At 40.0% G+C, this 14,645-nt stretch overlaps 2 protein-coding genes across 3 annotated transcripts in view; both read right to left on the bottom strand.

Annotated features, from left to right (window-relative positions):
- The window catches only part of LOC133568692 (integrin beta-1-like), a 49,409-nt gene extending 48,122 nt beyond the window's left edge, over positions 1-1,287 (bottom strand). Inside the window, exon 1 of the mRNA XM_061920779.1 lies at positions 926-1,287. The gene's annotated coding sequence lies outside the window, so the exon portion shown is untranslated. The remainder of the gene's footprint in view (positions 1-925) is intronic.
- A 10,093-nt stretch (positions 1,288-11,380) lies between these two features.
- Positions 11,381-14,645, bottom strand: part of LOC133568697 (neuropilin-1a-like) — a 184,109-nt gene continuing 180,844 nt past the window's right edge. For both annotated transcript variants that reach the window (XM_061920789.1, XM_061920790.1), the window contains one exon: positions 11,381-13,487. In XM_061920789.1, coding sequence (XP_061776773.1) covers positions 13,213-13,487 — 275 coding nt within the window. In that variant the 3' untranslated portion in view covers positions 11,381-13,212. The remainder of the gene's footprint in view (positions 13,488-14,645) is intronic.

Genomic DNA, 14,645 nt, shown 5'->3' with positions numbered 1-14,645 from the left:
CAATTTGTTCAATTAATAATGGAGAAGTCAAAGTAGAAAGATGGAGGTGGGAAGCGGTGTATTGTGGCCGCCTTTAGCAACACAAACACAGCCGGTGTTTCCTTGTTTACATTCCCGAAGGTGAAGCTTTACTATGGAACAGAGCGGTCAAGCGAACATGGATCCCGACCACATGTCAACCAGCAGGTTTCGGTGAGAAAATTGCGGTAATAAGTCGGCTCTTACCGTGGTTATTAGCGGAGCTTGCTGCGGACTATTACCTCCTCCCACCGGAGACACTGGCGATCACCACACCCGTGGCCACACCCCTCCGACTATCAGCTACCATATAATCTCACTAAAACACTAGTAACACAATAAGCAGATAAGGGATTTTCCAGAATTATCCTAGTAAATGTGTCTAATAACATCTGAGTCGCTCCCACTGCCCTCGCCTTTTTTAGTCCTTCACTTTCACTATCCTCATCCACAAACGTTTCATCCTCGCTCAAATTAATGGGGAAATTGTCGCTTTCTCAGTCCGAATCGCTCTAGCTGCTGGTGGCCATGATTGTAAACAATGTGAGGAGCCCTACAGCCAGTGACGTCACGCGCACATCGTCTGCTACTTCCAGTACAGGCAAGGCTTTTTTATTAGCGACCAAAAGTGGCGAACTTTATCGTCGATGTTCTCTTCTAAATCCTTTCAGAAAAAATATGGCAATATCGCGAAATGATCAAGTATGACACATAGAATGGACCTGCTATCCCTGTTTGAATAAGAAAATCTCATTTCAGTAAGCCTTTGATTATTGATGAAGTTGATCCACACCCAAAAGTTATGGCCTGAAGACACACATTCCTCCCTTTTGTCGTCCCGTCTCCATGCTTTTAACGAGGCGTGCTCACAAAGGTTCACAAAGTGTAAAAGAAGGGTAAAACTCACCTTTATATTGACGCGTTCTTGTCTTGGAGTCACAGTAACATGTAATCCTTAAAATGCCTTCTTAAAAAAACAAGATAATTCAACTTGTAGGTAGCGAAGTGAGCTTAGCAAAGAGCTTGTCGGGTGTTCGCTTGTTTCCTGTCAAAATGTGACAACTTTTTAAGAGCGGGGCTTGTCTTTACCGCTAATATTTAGTCATCGCCTACAAAATAGACACAAGAGCGAGGAGTCATCGACTGGTAGGAGCACGTTACACCCCCACAATCGTCCTTATTCCTGCCTCCCAGCGAGGAAGTCTTTTAGCCCCTGGTGGTGTTGTTTGCCCCCCTCCGTAAACGAACCTCCTCTTCTTCGTGTAATGTAGACCCCGCCCGCCCATAAACTGCAGCGGCACGTAGCGGGCAACGCAACAAACACACCTGGGTCGCCAAACCCCCAGATATAGATGTATTTTGGCGCATGCGCAGAAGCAGACCATTTAGACAGGGGTCACCAACGCGGTGCCCGCGGGCATCAGGTCAGCCGTGAGGGCCAGATGAGTAGCCCGCTGGTCTGTTCTAAAAATAGCTCAAATAGCAGCACTTACCAGTGAGCTGCCTCTATTTTTTAAATTGTATTTATTTACTAGCAAGCTGGTCTCGCTTTGCTCGACATTTTTAATTCTAAGAGAGACAAAACTCAAATAGAATTGTAAAATCCAAGAAAATATTTTAAAGACTTGGTCTTCACTTGTTTAAATAAATTCATTAATTTTTTTACTTTGCTTCTTATAACTTTCAGAAAGACAATTTTAGATCAAAAATACAACCTTAAAAATGATTTTTTTTTTTAAACATATATACCTGTTACCTTTTAAATTCATTCATCTTCTTTCCTGACAATTTAAATCAATGTTCAAGTATTTTTTTTATTGTAAAGAGTAATAAATACATTTTAATTTAATTCTTAATTTTAGCTTCTGTTTTTTCGATGAAGAATATTTGTGATGTATTTCTTCAAACTTATTATGATTAAAATTATTCTGGCAAATCTAGACAATCTGTAGAATCAAATTTAAATCTTATTTCAACGTCTTTTGAATTTCTTTTTTTAAAAAAATTCTGGAAAATCTAGAAGAAATAATGAGTTGTCTTTTTTTTTTTAAATATAGCTTGGTCCATTTTGTTATATATTCTAACAAAGTGCAGATTGGATTTTAACATATTTAAAACATGTCATCGAAATTTTAAAATTAAATTCAATCAGGAAATATTACTAATGATGTTCCAGAAATTCTTTTTTAAATTTTTTCAAAAAGATTCGAATTAGCTAGTTTTTCTCTTCATTATTTTCGGTTGAATTTGGAATTTTTAAAGAGTCGTACTTGAAGATAAACTATGTTTCAATATTAAATTGAATTGTTTTTCATGTTTTTCCTCTTTTACACCATTCAATTAGGTGGTTTTTATCATGATTTATTCTCTACAAAAAACCTTCCATAAAAGGAAAAAAAATGTACGACGGAATGACAGACAGAAATACCCATTTTTATACATATATATGGATTTATTTATTAAAGGTAAATTGAGCAAATTGGCTATTTCTGGCAATTTATTTAAGTGTGTATCAAACTGGTAGCCCTTCGCATTAATCAGTACCCAAGAAGTAGCTCTTGGTTTGAAAAAGGTTGGTGACCCCTGAGAGTATGCTGCATTATCTAAACATTTATATATTCCAAAATTGTTACCAATGAAGTTTATTATGTATCAGGCCTTTATTTACTGTATATATGATGTAAACATATAATATATCAGTATATATCCTATACCGTACATATACTATGTAAATAATACGTATATATATTAAATAATTTTTATCGCGTTTAGTCTATTTTATACCTGCATTGTCCTTTCCATCTTTTACATCATTTGTAACTGAGCTACTGTGTGGAACAATTTCCCTTGTGGATCATTAAAGTTTGTCTAAGTCAGGCCTGGGCAATTATTTTGACTCGGGGGCCACATTTAGAGAAAAAATGTGTCTGGGGGCCGGTATATATGTATATATATATATATATATATATATATATATATATATATATATATATATATATATATATATATATATATATATATATATACATATATATATATAAATATATATATATATGTGTATATATATATACATATATATATATATATATATATATATACATATATATATACATATATATATACATACACGTATATATATACACACACATATATATATATATATATATATATATATATATATATATATGTCTTAATTAGACACATATTAAAAGCGAAAAGAGAAACTCTTTATTATATACTACCCAGACCTGTCATCCCTCAACAAGCGCAGTGAAATTGTATCAGCATGCCGTCACAGACGGAGACACCTCCTAGGTAACACATGAACCAATCCCCACGCCTGCCTGTACCTACCCGTTCTGTGGCCTATATAAACCATGTGAATGGTTCCATTAAAATCTCCTGGTGATTAAGGGAACCCCTCATCAAACAGTTCTGTGGAGATGAAGTAGTCTTGTGATTTTTCCCACACACACATACACACATATATATATATATATATATATATATATATATATATATATATATATATATATATAAACACACACACACACACAGAAACATATATAAACTGTGATAATCTGATGTGCTGCGATGAGGTGGCGACTTGTCCATGGTGTACCCCGCCTTCTGCCCGATTGTAGCTGAGATAGGCGCCAGCGCCCCCCGCGACCCCAAAAGGGAATAAGCGGTAGAATATGGATGGATGGATGGATGGATTTACTATATTAACTATGACCGATAAAACACTGAATATTGATCCATCCACATTATTTGCAATCAAGCGAAACACAACAAAAATGCAACAAACACGGCGAAATATAAACGCGAAGAGTAAAATAAATAAAAAACACCTAAAATCTGATATAATATCACTTTTCTTGTAGAACTTTGTTGTAAAAATCTCCTTCCGCGTCTGTCCCTGACACCCGCATTTCAGGCCGCTCTGGGTACACTCTGTGGAAACGCTCCCGACCCACACTGCTTGGTGCCTCGTCTGAGCTGCTGTGACTTAAATTACCATAGTAACTAATTAGATTACCATATTAACTAATTAGATTACCATAGTAACTAGTATACCATTGAAAAGCACAGATTCCAAGCATTGAAATACTTTGTATGGTTGAAGACTTACGGTCGTTAGAAAAAAATCACTGCACATCATAATGGCAGCTACACTTTCCATCTTAATGATCTAAAACATTTATTTGGGAGTTTCCGGCGGGCCAGATTGAAAAGCTTAACGGGACGCATGTGGCCCCCAGGCCTGAATTTGCCCAGGTCTGGTCTAAGTCTAAGTTTACATTATATTCAGAATGTAGGTTTGTATTGAATGTCATAATTTATTTTAATAAACAAAATTTACTGTACTGGTATTGGATATACAATATATTGTATATCATCTCGATTATTTTTAATTTTATCACAGTTATAATACAAAGTGGTTCGCCCTGAGATCGGTAGGTCGTGAGTTCAAACCCGGCCGAGTCATACCAAAGACTATAAAAATGGGACCCATTACCTCCCTGCTTGGCACTCAGCATCAAGGGTTGAAATTGGGGGTTAAATCACCAAAAATTATTCCCGGGCGCGGCCACTGGTGCTGCTCACTGCTCCCCTCACCTCCCAGGGGGTGAACAAGGTGATAGGTCAAATGCAGAGGACAAATTTCCACACACCTAATGTGTGTGTGACAATCATTGGTACTTCAACTTTAAAATATTGTGAAAATCAAACACATTTTCACAATGTATAGCTCGGTTGGTAGAGCGGCCGTGCCAGCAACTTGAGGGTTGCAGGTTTGATCCCCGCTTCCGCCATCCTAGTCACTGCCGTTGTGTCCTCGGGCAAGACACTTTACCCACCTGCTCCCTGTGCCAACCACACTGGTTTAAATATAACTTAGATATTGGGTTTCACTATGTAAAGCGCTTTGAGTCACTAGAGAAAAAGCGCTATATAAATATAATTCATTTCATTTCACATATTTTAAAGTAGAGTATTGTGAGCACAAAACAATCCAACAAAGCAGCAAAGAGAGTAACGCGTATCGTCACATTTAATGCAAACATTTATTTGATCCAACTCTTTGGAATGTAGACGTCAAGAACGGAAATGAGATCAATCTGGGCGTTGACCAGAAAATACAATTTTTTTCTTCTTTTTAAATCGCTTAAGGCCTCCCGTTTTTGTCTTCCTTTTTCCGGACAGGAGACGGCAACATTGCAGAAGCAGGTTGGAAAACAAACAAAGAAAAGGCAAACAAACTCTGGCACAAAAATCCATCAATAACGTTACAAAAACCTCACCGTATATAAGCTTCTTTTTTTTTTTTCCTGGTTAAAATTGTACATCTCAGAATTAAAACACCTTCATGAAAGCATGTTTAAAAAAAAAAAACTGTTCTTTTTCTCCTTAAACCATAAGTTCATAAGACTTCTCGACATTTCAGTGCAACATTTCTTTTTTTTTTTAGGTGGAGTTGTGCAGCATCCTTTCAGACTTCTTGTTGAGTCAGCATCACATACAAAAGTTCCCTCGGTCAACTTAACACCCAATCAAGTTCATGCGTGTCACATTAAAACTAAGATTTGTCTTAAAACTGATCATCGCCGACTTCAATGTTGACTTTAAGCAATAGTCCTTTTGTAAAATAAACAAAAAAATCCAAAACAAGATAATCAATACAGTCTCTCACAGGACTGCAATCTATTTGTGGCTGTGGGTTTCAGGCTTTGTGGGATAATAATGTCAACTAATTTGCATAAATTAGTTGACATATACACCGTATTTCCTTGAATTGCCGCCGGGCATAAAGTATGCGCCTGCCTAGAATTACTGCCGGGTCAAACTCACTTCGCAAAATAATTAGCGATAGCTTAGTATTACCGCCGGGTCAAAATCATGACGTCACGAGTGACACCTCCTCTGTCATCATTTTCAAAATGGAGGAGGCTGATTTAAATTTTTTTAAATCGGATAAAGGGATAGAAGATTAAAAGCTATTCACTAGGATTTAATGTCCAAGATATTGAATACCGGTATGCTAAAAAGAACAGTAAGCAGCTATGTTTTATTAATATACCTGTGGAGCTGAAAGTCCGACAGACAGACAGGGCACGCTATAGCCCGGCCCAAGATGGCGGCGAGGAGACGCCAAGCGAGTGGAAAGGAGCGGAAGAGCAACCTGGACTGAGTTTAAAAAAAAAAAATAAACAAAGTCAAACTGCTCAAGCCATGTCCTTCCTTGGTGGTCCTGAGAACCCGCAAGACGAGGGCTTGAGACAGTCACAATACCGTAGCTGTGTCTGTTAAATATGAGTCACTAAATGACTCCCGCCTCCTGGTGGTAGAGGACGCTAGTGATCCTTCTTGCGACTATTCGGATGCAGAAGAAGTGAAATGAGTGACGTGATTGTGCTGGGACGGAATATGACGCGGTGGGTGCACGACGGACCTTTGCTGGCTATGTAAACAACCGGGCTGAAATAAAGCATGTTCCAGTCCTAAATTCCCAGTGTATTGTTTATACAATAACACTTCATGTTGGCAACGGTGGGGTAAAGAGATCATCCACAGAGCAGAACGGGAAGGGGAGTGTCCCGAGGATAATTCTGTCGTCGCCCGCACTTGAGGAGCCGAGCCAACTGATAGCAGCGGTCTGATAGCAGTGTTCTAAACTGGACTTATGACCATAATAAAGTTTTTTTTAATTAAATGTGCTTTTGATGATGGTATCCTTACATCACACTCAAATTTTTACTGCATGCCTTAGGTAAGTGCCGGAGTGAGAAGAGGTTTTAAAATAATTAGCGCATGCTTACTTTTACCGTATGCCTTTGGTAAGCGCAGCAGTGAGAAGAGATTTTAAATTAATTAGCGCCCCCGAGCGGCAAATCAAGGAAATACGGTATATGTCAACTAATTTTGTCTCCAATACTTCAGGTCTTGGAAACAAAAAGTGGGGAAAAACAATGAAAAGCAAAAAAACATGCTTAGAAAATCCAAATGAAGATTATTTGTTGATGTCAAAAACAAGATGGAGCTGCCTGTACGTGCAGCAACAGCAAACAGTCTCAAAAAGTGCCCCACAAGACCAGAAAAAGCCACTAGGGTGTTTTTTTTTAATCCAAAAAGGTCTAAATATGAGCTAACTATAGTGAGAAAATTGCTAAATTGGCAACACTGAGTCCTTATGCTACATCGTCTTATTCTCTGGCGGAGCAAATGTGTATGAGGTGTGTTATGAAGTCACGATGCCATAGGCTGTACGGAGTTGTAGCGACAAGCTACATTCACAGACAGTCCCATCATAAAGTGTTTATGATGAGACTACTCGTAATAAATGTATGGGAAACACTGCAGAAGTTCCAATGTTGAACTATTTGGGTGATAAGTTCAAATGTATTTCAGTTTAGACCAAAATCTGACTCAGGGAAGCGGACGCCCCTGCCATGCATAGTTCCAGATATGTCTGCCAACATGGTGACTTTCATGGCTTGGGTCGCAAGCTCAGTTCTGATCATCCTGTAGCTGGCCACCCCTGGAGAGGGTGTACAGCAGGGGTGTTCAAACTTTTTCCACAGAGGGCCGCACACGGAAAAATTTTTAGCATGCGGGGGGGCGTTTTGATATTTTTCATTTTCAAACCATAACAAAATATATGGATTTTTTTTTTTTCATCCTTAGGCCTCCTGGGGAGCGTAGAGGGTCTCAGTCACTAAAATGTTAAAAATAAGTCAAATTATTATTATTATTTTTATTTGATGCTTACAGTAAATCTCTATATCAACTTGACGTTGATATGAAGTAAAACAAATAAGGTTTTATGCCTTTTCTGTCAAAGACAAAAACATTTTATAGTAAAACTGAAATATGCAGTATTTAGATGGATAGATAGTACTTTATTGATTCCTTCAGGAGAGTTCCTTTATTTAGCAATTAAAGCCCTCAAAGATCAATAATGCAGGACACCATTGATTTTAATTACTTAATATTTTTGAGTAATCACAGTGAAAAGTTAAATAAAATCCTACTAAATATATTTGAGATCCGAAAGGTTCCCCACTCATAAAGTGATACATTTTTATTATTATTTTTTTTTACTTTTAACACTTACATTTCAAGATCAACTTCCGGTATATCTGACGATTTTAAGTTTGAACTATTATTTTGTTGGTTTTATGCTCTTTTGTCAAAACTTTGATGTTTTTACATGGCAACCACATAAAACATTTTAAAGTGATCATTTTTAAGTAATAATTCATTATAACGTTAGATTTTTTTTGTCCCTTTTTTTTGAGCAATGGAAAAAAAAGAAAATAAAGACAAAAGGAACAAAAAAAAACTGCCTGCATGGCAGCTTTGTGTCAACATTGCCACTTTTTCCTCATTAGATTTCACCTCATTCCACTTTTTTTAAAATGTTTTTTTATTTATTTTTGCATTACTATCAATTTTGCAATTTTTGCAGAATTTTTATGAACATTTAGCTGCGGGCCGCAAATGGCCCCTGGGCCGCACTTTGGACACCCCTGGTGTATAGTGTTAAAGGCCGAAACACCCAATAACCCAGAGGGACACTACTGATGATGCACACCCAGGTCTTCCATTCACGTTCACTTTTCACCTACAAGTGTGCTCGCAAAGGAGCCAAATACCTCATTCTGTGTTTTTAATTAGTTTTAAAAGTCTTGTTACATGTTTTAGGAGTAATTTATGTTTTAGATATCACTATGCATCTCTTAGGAGCCATTTTATGTGTTTTAGAGTCATTTTTGATGTTTTAGTTGTTTGTTGTGTTCAGGGAGTAATTCTAAATGTTTTACTAGTCACTTTATTGTGTTAAGTCATTTTATGTATTTGTGTTTCGCACAAGAGGTAGAACATCTCAATCGGTGTTTTCTGGAATCTGTATTCACTTGTGTGACGGTTGAGCATGTTAAAATGTGACTTAAAACATTGCCTGTACATCAGGGGTCTCAAACTCAATTTACCTGGGGGCCACTGGATGCAAAAACTGGGTGAGGCTGGGCTGCAAGAAAAGATTTCTTTAAAAAATCTATCATGCACTTTTTAATGAATTCACCTTCTTTGAACGGCTTTCCCGCCCTAGCAACATACTTGCCAACTCTCGCGATCTTTACGGGAAACCCCCGAATATCAATGCCCCTCCCGACAATCCCCTGGGGTGATAATTCTCCCGGTTTTCACCCGGACAACAATATTAAGGGCGTCTTGTCCGCTTTTCCACCATAAAAACAGTGTGCCGGTCCAATCACATACTGTATGAAGCTTAAGCAGGCACACGGAAGCGACTGCAAGACATACTTGGTCAACAGCCATACAGGTCACACTGAGGGTGGCCGCATAAACAACTTTATCACTGTTACAAATAGGCGCCACACTGTGAACCCACACCAAACAAGTTTGACAAACACATTTTGGGAGAACATCCGCACTGTAACACAACAGAACAAATACCCAGAATCCATTGTAGCCCTAACTCTTCCAGGGCTACAATAGGGGGCGGAGTTGGGGGGATTCTGGGTATTTCTTCTGTTGTGTTTATGTCGTGTAACGGTGCGGATTTTCTCCCAAAATGTGTGTTGTCATTCTTGTTTGGTGTGGGTTCACAGTGTGGCGCATATTTGTAACAGTGCTTAAGTTGTGTATACGGCCACCCTCAGTGTGACCTGTATGGCCGTTGATCAAGTATGTCTTCCAGTCGCTCACTGCGTCTGCAAAATCCAAATACAACATGTGGCTGGGCTGGCACGTAGTTTGTATGGATTGTAAAGTACGCTAAAGGTTGTGCCTCCACGGCGCCCCCTTAATATTGTTGTTTGAGTGAAATTTGGGGGACTGATTACCCCTGGAGGGGTTCTGAAAATTGTGAGTCTCCCGAAAAAATCGAGGGTATACAAGTATGACGCCGTAAAGCGCCGTTCATATAAAACTCGCAGGCCGCGCCAACATTAAATCTTCACATCAAGGAGCGATTTGAGACCCCTGCTGTACATGATGGTTTTAGAGTGGTCACAGTTTGACCCTGGAACAGACTATTTTGAAATGAGTATTCATAAGTGTATACATTGCGAATGAAAAGTGCTGTCTGTGACATCTCGGCCACGGTTTGTGGCCATTGTTCATAAAACGACATCAAACAAGTGTTCCACCTGTGACCACATTAGTCTGAGGATGCTGCAGCCAACGCCACCCCTCCGCAACAACATCGCCATGGCAACCAAGGCCGTCAGCATCTAGTCTGGCAACGCGGGTGACCCTGAAGAGACCCTCGCTCCCTTCTTTGTGGGGACGGGTGTCCAGTGTTACCCTGTTTGAAAGACAACCCACGAGTCTTCCCTCAGTCATCATAGCAACACAAGCCAAAGGACCACAACGATTCACCAAACAAAAACGTCACATCACTTAGAAAAACGACTTTCGGAGGAATCGTCCGCTTGAAAGAGTACTGCGGCGCCGAAGAGGTGTTTTCTAGAAAGCGGAACTAGTAGAAATATATTAAAACTTATGTACAATATAATAGAAGGTGTGCTGTGAAAACACACAATAACGTGGATGACGTAACACTTCCATTCCAGACACACACACACACACACACACACACACACACACACACACACACACACACACACACACACACACACAGAGTCTAGAACAGGGGTCTCAGACACGTTATTTTGCGGCCCCCACCTTAATATGAAAGTTTAATGTTAGTGCGGCCCGCAAGTTTTATATGAATGGCGCTTGAATTTTGAATCTACCAATCACGGTGTGGTTTGTGGCTCTCGAGGGCCGAACATTGACGTCACTTGCGTGATTCAAGCAGAGAAATGGTTTGCCGCTTTTCCACTAGAGCAGGGGTCGGCAACCCAAAATGTTGAAAGAGCCATATTGGACCAAAAAAACAAAAACAAATCAGTCTGGAGCCGCAATAAAATTAAAAGCCATATTACATACAGATAGTGCGTCATGAGTTATATATTGAATTATGAGGACTTAAAGGAAATTACATGAGCTCAAATATAGCTACAAATGAGGCATAATGATGCAATATGTACATATAGCTAGCCTAAATAGCATGTTAGCATCGATTAGCTTGCAGTCATGCAGTGACCAAATATGTCTGATTAGCACTCCACATAAGTCAATAACATCAACAAAACTCACCTTTGTGCGTCCATGCATAATGTTAAAAGTTTGGTGGACAAAATGAGACGGTAAAAGAAATGGCATAAAACACATCATAGAAAGTCGGAGAAAGTTCTACATGTAAACAAACTAGGGTGAGTTCAAGGACCGGCAAAATTAGTAGGACAAAACGGCGCTGGTCAAATACTCGAATCAGTGAAGCATGTTTAATACAAACAGTGTGCTTTATAGCAATTAGGGAGGTTTGTGTCATGTTTGTCCTCCTACAGAAACCATATGGAAACCAAAAATCTGTTTTTTTCCTCTCATCTTTTTCCATTTTTCATATATTTTTGAAAAAGCTCCTGAGAGCCACTAGGGCGGCGTTAAAGAGCTGCTTGCCACACTAGACTAGACCAAAATGGCTTTTTCAACGTTCTGGGTTGCCTACCCCTGCATTAGTGGAAAAGTGGCAAATGAGTGAAAGCAACAGAAACGTTGCCATAGAGACAAGGTTTTTTTTTTTTTAACGTGCCTGGCTGCAGTCACACCGCGACACCTGTCCGTCAGTAATAACAGTCCCCGATAACCTACACCAATTCAAACCGTTATTTTTTTTTTTTTTTTTAAAGGTTTAATTAACGTTGCCTCACACATTGTTGCTGACTGGATAAATCAAATAATTGTTATCAATTTTCCCTCCAGTTTTTCGTGTGTGAGCAAACGCCAAAACCCCTGGAGCATACAGTGGCGCACATGTGAGCGACGGCAGACATGCACACTGTTATGCGCTTATCTTTTTATTCGATTTTGTGCGCGGCCTAGATTTGCCGTGCGCAGAGGACACGTGAGCAGTGTGCAATTGCACAGGCGTGTACCTTAGAGCAGTGATATAATCCAGTGGTGCCCAACCTTTTTGTGGCTGCGGACCGGTCAACGCTTGATAATTAGTCCCGCAGCCCAGGACACATTTTTTTTTTTGTCATGAAAAAGGGAGTTTTTTGGGGGTTGGTGCACTAATTGTAAGTGTAACTTGTGTTTTTTATGTTGTTTTAATTTAAAAAAAAAAAAAAAAAAAAAAAAAAGTCATAAGAAATTCCTCTGCGGCGTACCGGGTTGGGGACCACTGATACAAACCAGTGGTCCCCAACCTTTTTGTAGCTGCGGGCCGGTCAACGCTTGATAATTTGGGGGGGATTCTTTTTTTTTTTTGTCATGAAAAAGGGAGGTTTTTTGGGTTAGTGCACTAATTGTAAGTGTATCTTGTGTTTCTTATGTTGATATACTAAAAAAAAATTATTCTGCGGCCCGGTGGTTGGGGACCACTGCCTTAAAGGGAACGCCGATTGTTATTACTTATGACTGATTCATTTACTTAATTCTCATTTTGTTTATTTATATTTTGATTTTATTTTGTGTTGAAAAGAAAAAGAAAAACATTTAAAAAATATATATTTTTTGAACAAATCTTTTCTTGCGGCCCAGCCTCACCCCAGATTCTGCATCCAGTGCCCCCCAGGTAAATTGAGTTTGAGACCCCTGGTCTAGAACATGTCAAAAACATTTCCTAAGTGTGCATTGTGTGAAAAAAACAAGGTGACAAAAAAAGATGGAGGCGAAAAAGGCACTGTTGGAACACAAACACACACACACACACGCACACACACGTTAAATGAAGATGTGCATGAATGCAAACACACTTCAGGTCATTTCTGTAAAAAACAAAACAAAAACAACATGATTTTGTTTACCACCTTGCGCTCCACACCAGCACGTGATCACAGGAAATCAACACACTCACACAAAAAAAAACCCCAAAACAAATAGAAATCTTCTTTTTTGCTGTACAGTTTCTTTACACACAGTGCCCCCTACTGGTCAGTCCCTTCCACTGACACTCCTGAGTAGAAAAAAAGACGGCGTCCGCTCGCTGTCAGCCCCATCCTGAAGTCCCCGTCGGCGGCCTCGAGCCGCCCGGAGCTCCAAGCTCTTGATCGACGGTCCCGGCAGAGCACCCCCGCCTGCCGCTCGGCGCCCACCTCACGCCTCCGAGTAGTTGCTCTGTCCGTTCATCTTGTCCTTCTTCAGCTTGACGCCGTCCACCAGCTCAAAGTTGTAATTCTCCAGGGCGGACAAGTTCCTGTCCGTCATGGCGCCCTGCGAGCAGGCGCAGTACAGCACCACGCCGCAGATGGCGCCCAGGAAGACGCCCAGCGCCGACATGGCGATGATGGTGATCAGGATGGGGTCCAGCGTCTTCAGCATGTTGCTCGGGTCGTCCACCTCGCCCGTCTCCTCCGACAGAGAGTCCATGGCTGCGAGGGGGGACAAGCAGCATGTCACGTCACAATAAATCACTACAGTCCTGGTCGAAAGTTTACATACACTTGTGAAGAACATAATGTCATGGTTTCCAATACTTTCTACAACTCTTATTTTATTGTGATTGAGTGATTGGAGCACATACTTGTTGGTCACAAACATTCATGAAGTTTGGTTCTTTTATGAATTAATTATGGGTCGACTGAAAAAGTGACTAAATCTGCTGGGTCAAAAGTATACATACAGCAAAGTTATTCGTGTTGTGATCCGGGCCTGTCCAAAGGCAAAACCTAGTAACTCACGTCGAGCTGATTTTGAGAAAACAAAGGAAAACCAATCCATCTTGATGCTGTCTTACAAAGATCTACAAAGTCATCAAACGTATAGATGTTTTCTTGAGCTTTACATTTTCTTGCCGATTGAGCCGCGGATTGAATCTGCTCTCATGAACGTGTGCCCTTTCTCCAGATATTTTATCACAATCTCGGGTGGGCCCCGTTCTGCGTTTGCACATTGGGCAAGAGCCGTGTACGGCGTCCGGTTTTTATTTTGACCTCCACAGTTATCTGCCCAAAAGAGTATGTAAGGGGAAGAATCTAGAACAATACATTTAATGAAGGTGCTTGCAACGTCCTGGGCCAATCTTCCAAATATCCCCTCGTGCCATAATATCACATAATCAGGTTGACCGTCGGCCCCCATTCGTGCAAATGTCTCATTAAAGACAATAAAGCGACTGACAAAGAAGCTTTGATTGGTCCCTTGAGATACTAGGTTTTTCTGTTGTATCTACGCGGTTATGTGGTAGTTGCTAGGTCCTGCCATGCGCGTAACAGCTTACTTACGGAACAAATTACAATATCGCATACACTAATGTTAAGCATATCACCAAGGAACTCCAAAATTATTATCAGCTCAGTTTTGACCAACATTGAGTTACTGGGTTTTGCCTTTGGACGGGAGATCTCTAGCCTATGTTTGATTGCTTTTTGTGTTTTTTCTTATTATTTTTGGACTCTTCCGTTCCCTGAGTGGTGCGCACTTCCTTGTTTGTATTCATCACCATGGCGACTTCATTTGTTTCACCTGCACTGGCGCCTGACGCACACCTGTTTTGGATTATTGTGTTAGTATTTAAGCCTGCCTGCTAC

Source organism: Nerophis ophidion, linkage group LG14 (genome assembly GCF_033978795.1).
Source record: "Nerophis ophidion isolate RoL-2023_Sa linkage group LG14, RoL_Noph_v1.0, whole genome shotgun sequence".
NCBI classification, from domain to species: Eukaryota; Metazoa; Chordata; class Actinopteri; order Syngnathiformes; family Syngnathidae; genus Nerophis; species Nerophis ophidion.
Note: the sequence above shows the minus strand (reverse complement) of the source record. Positions and strands in the feature narration are given on the sequence as shown.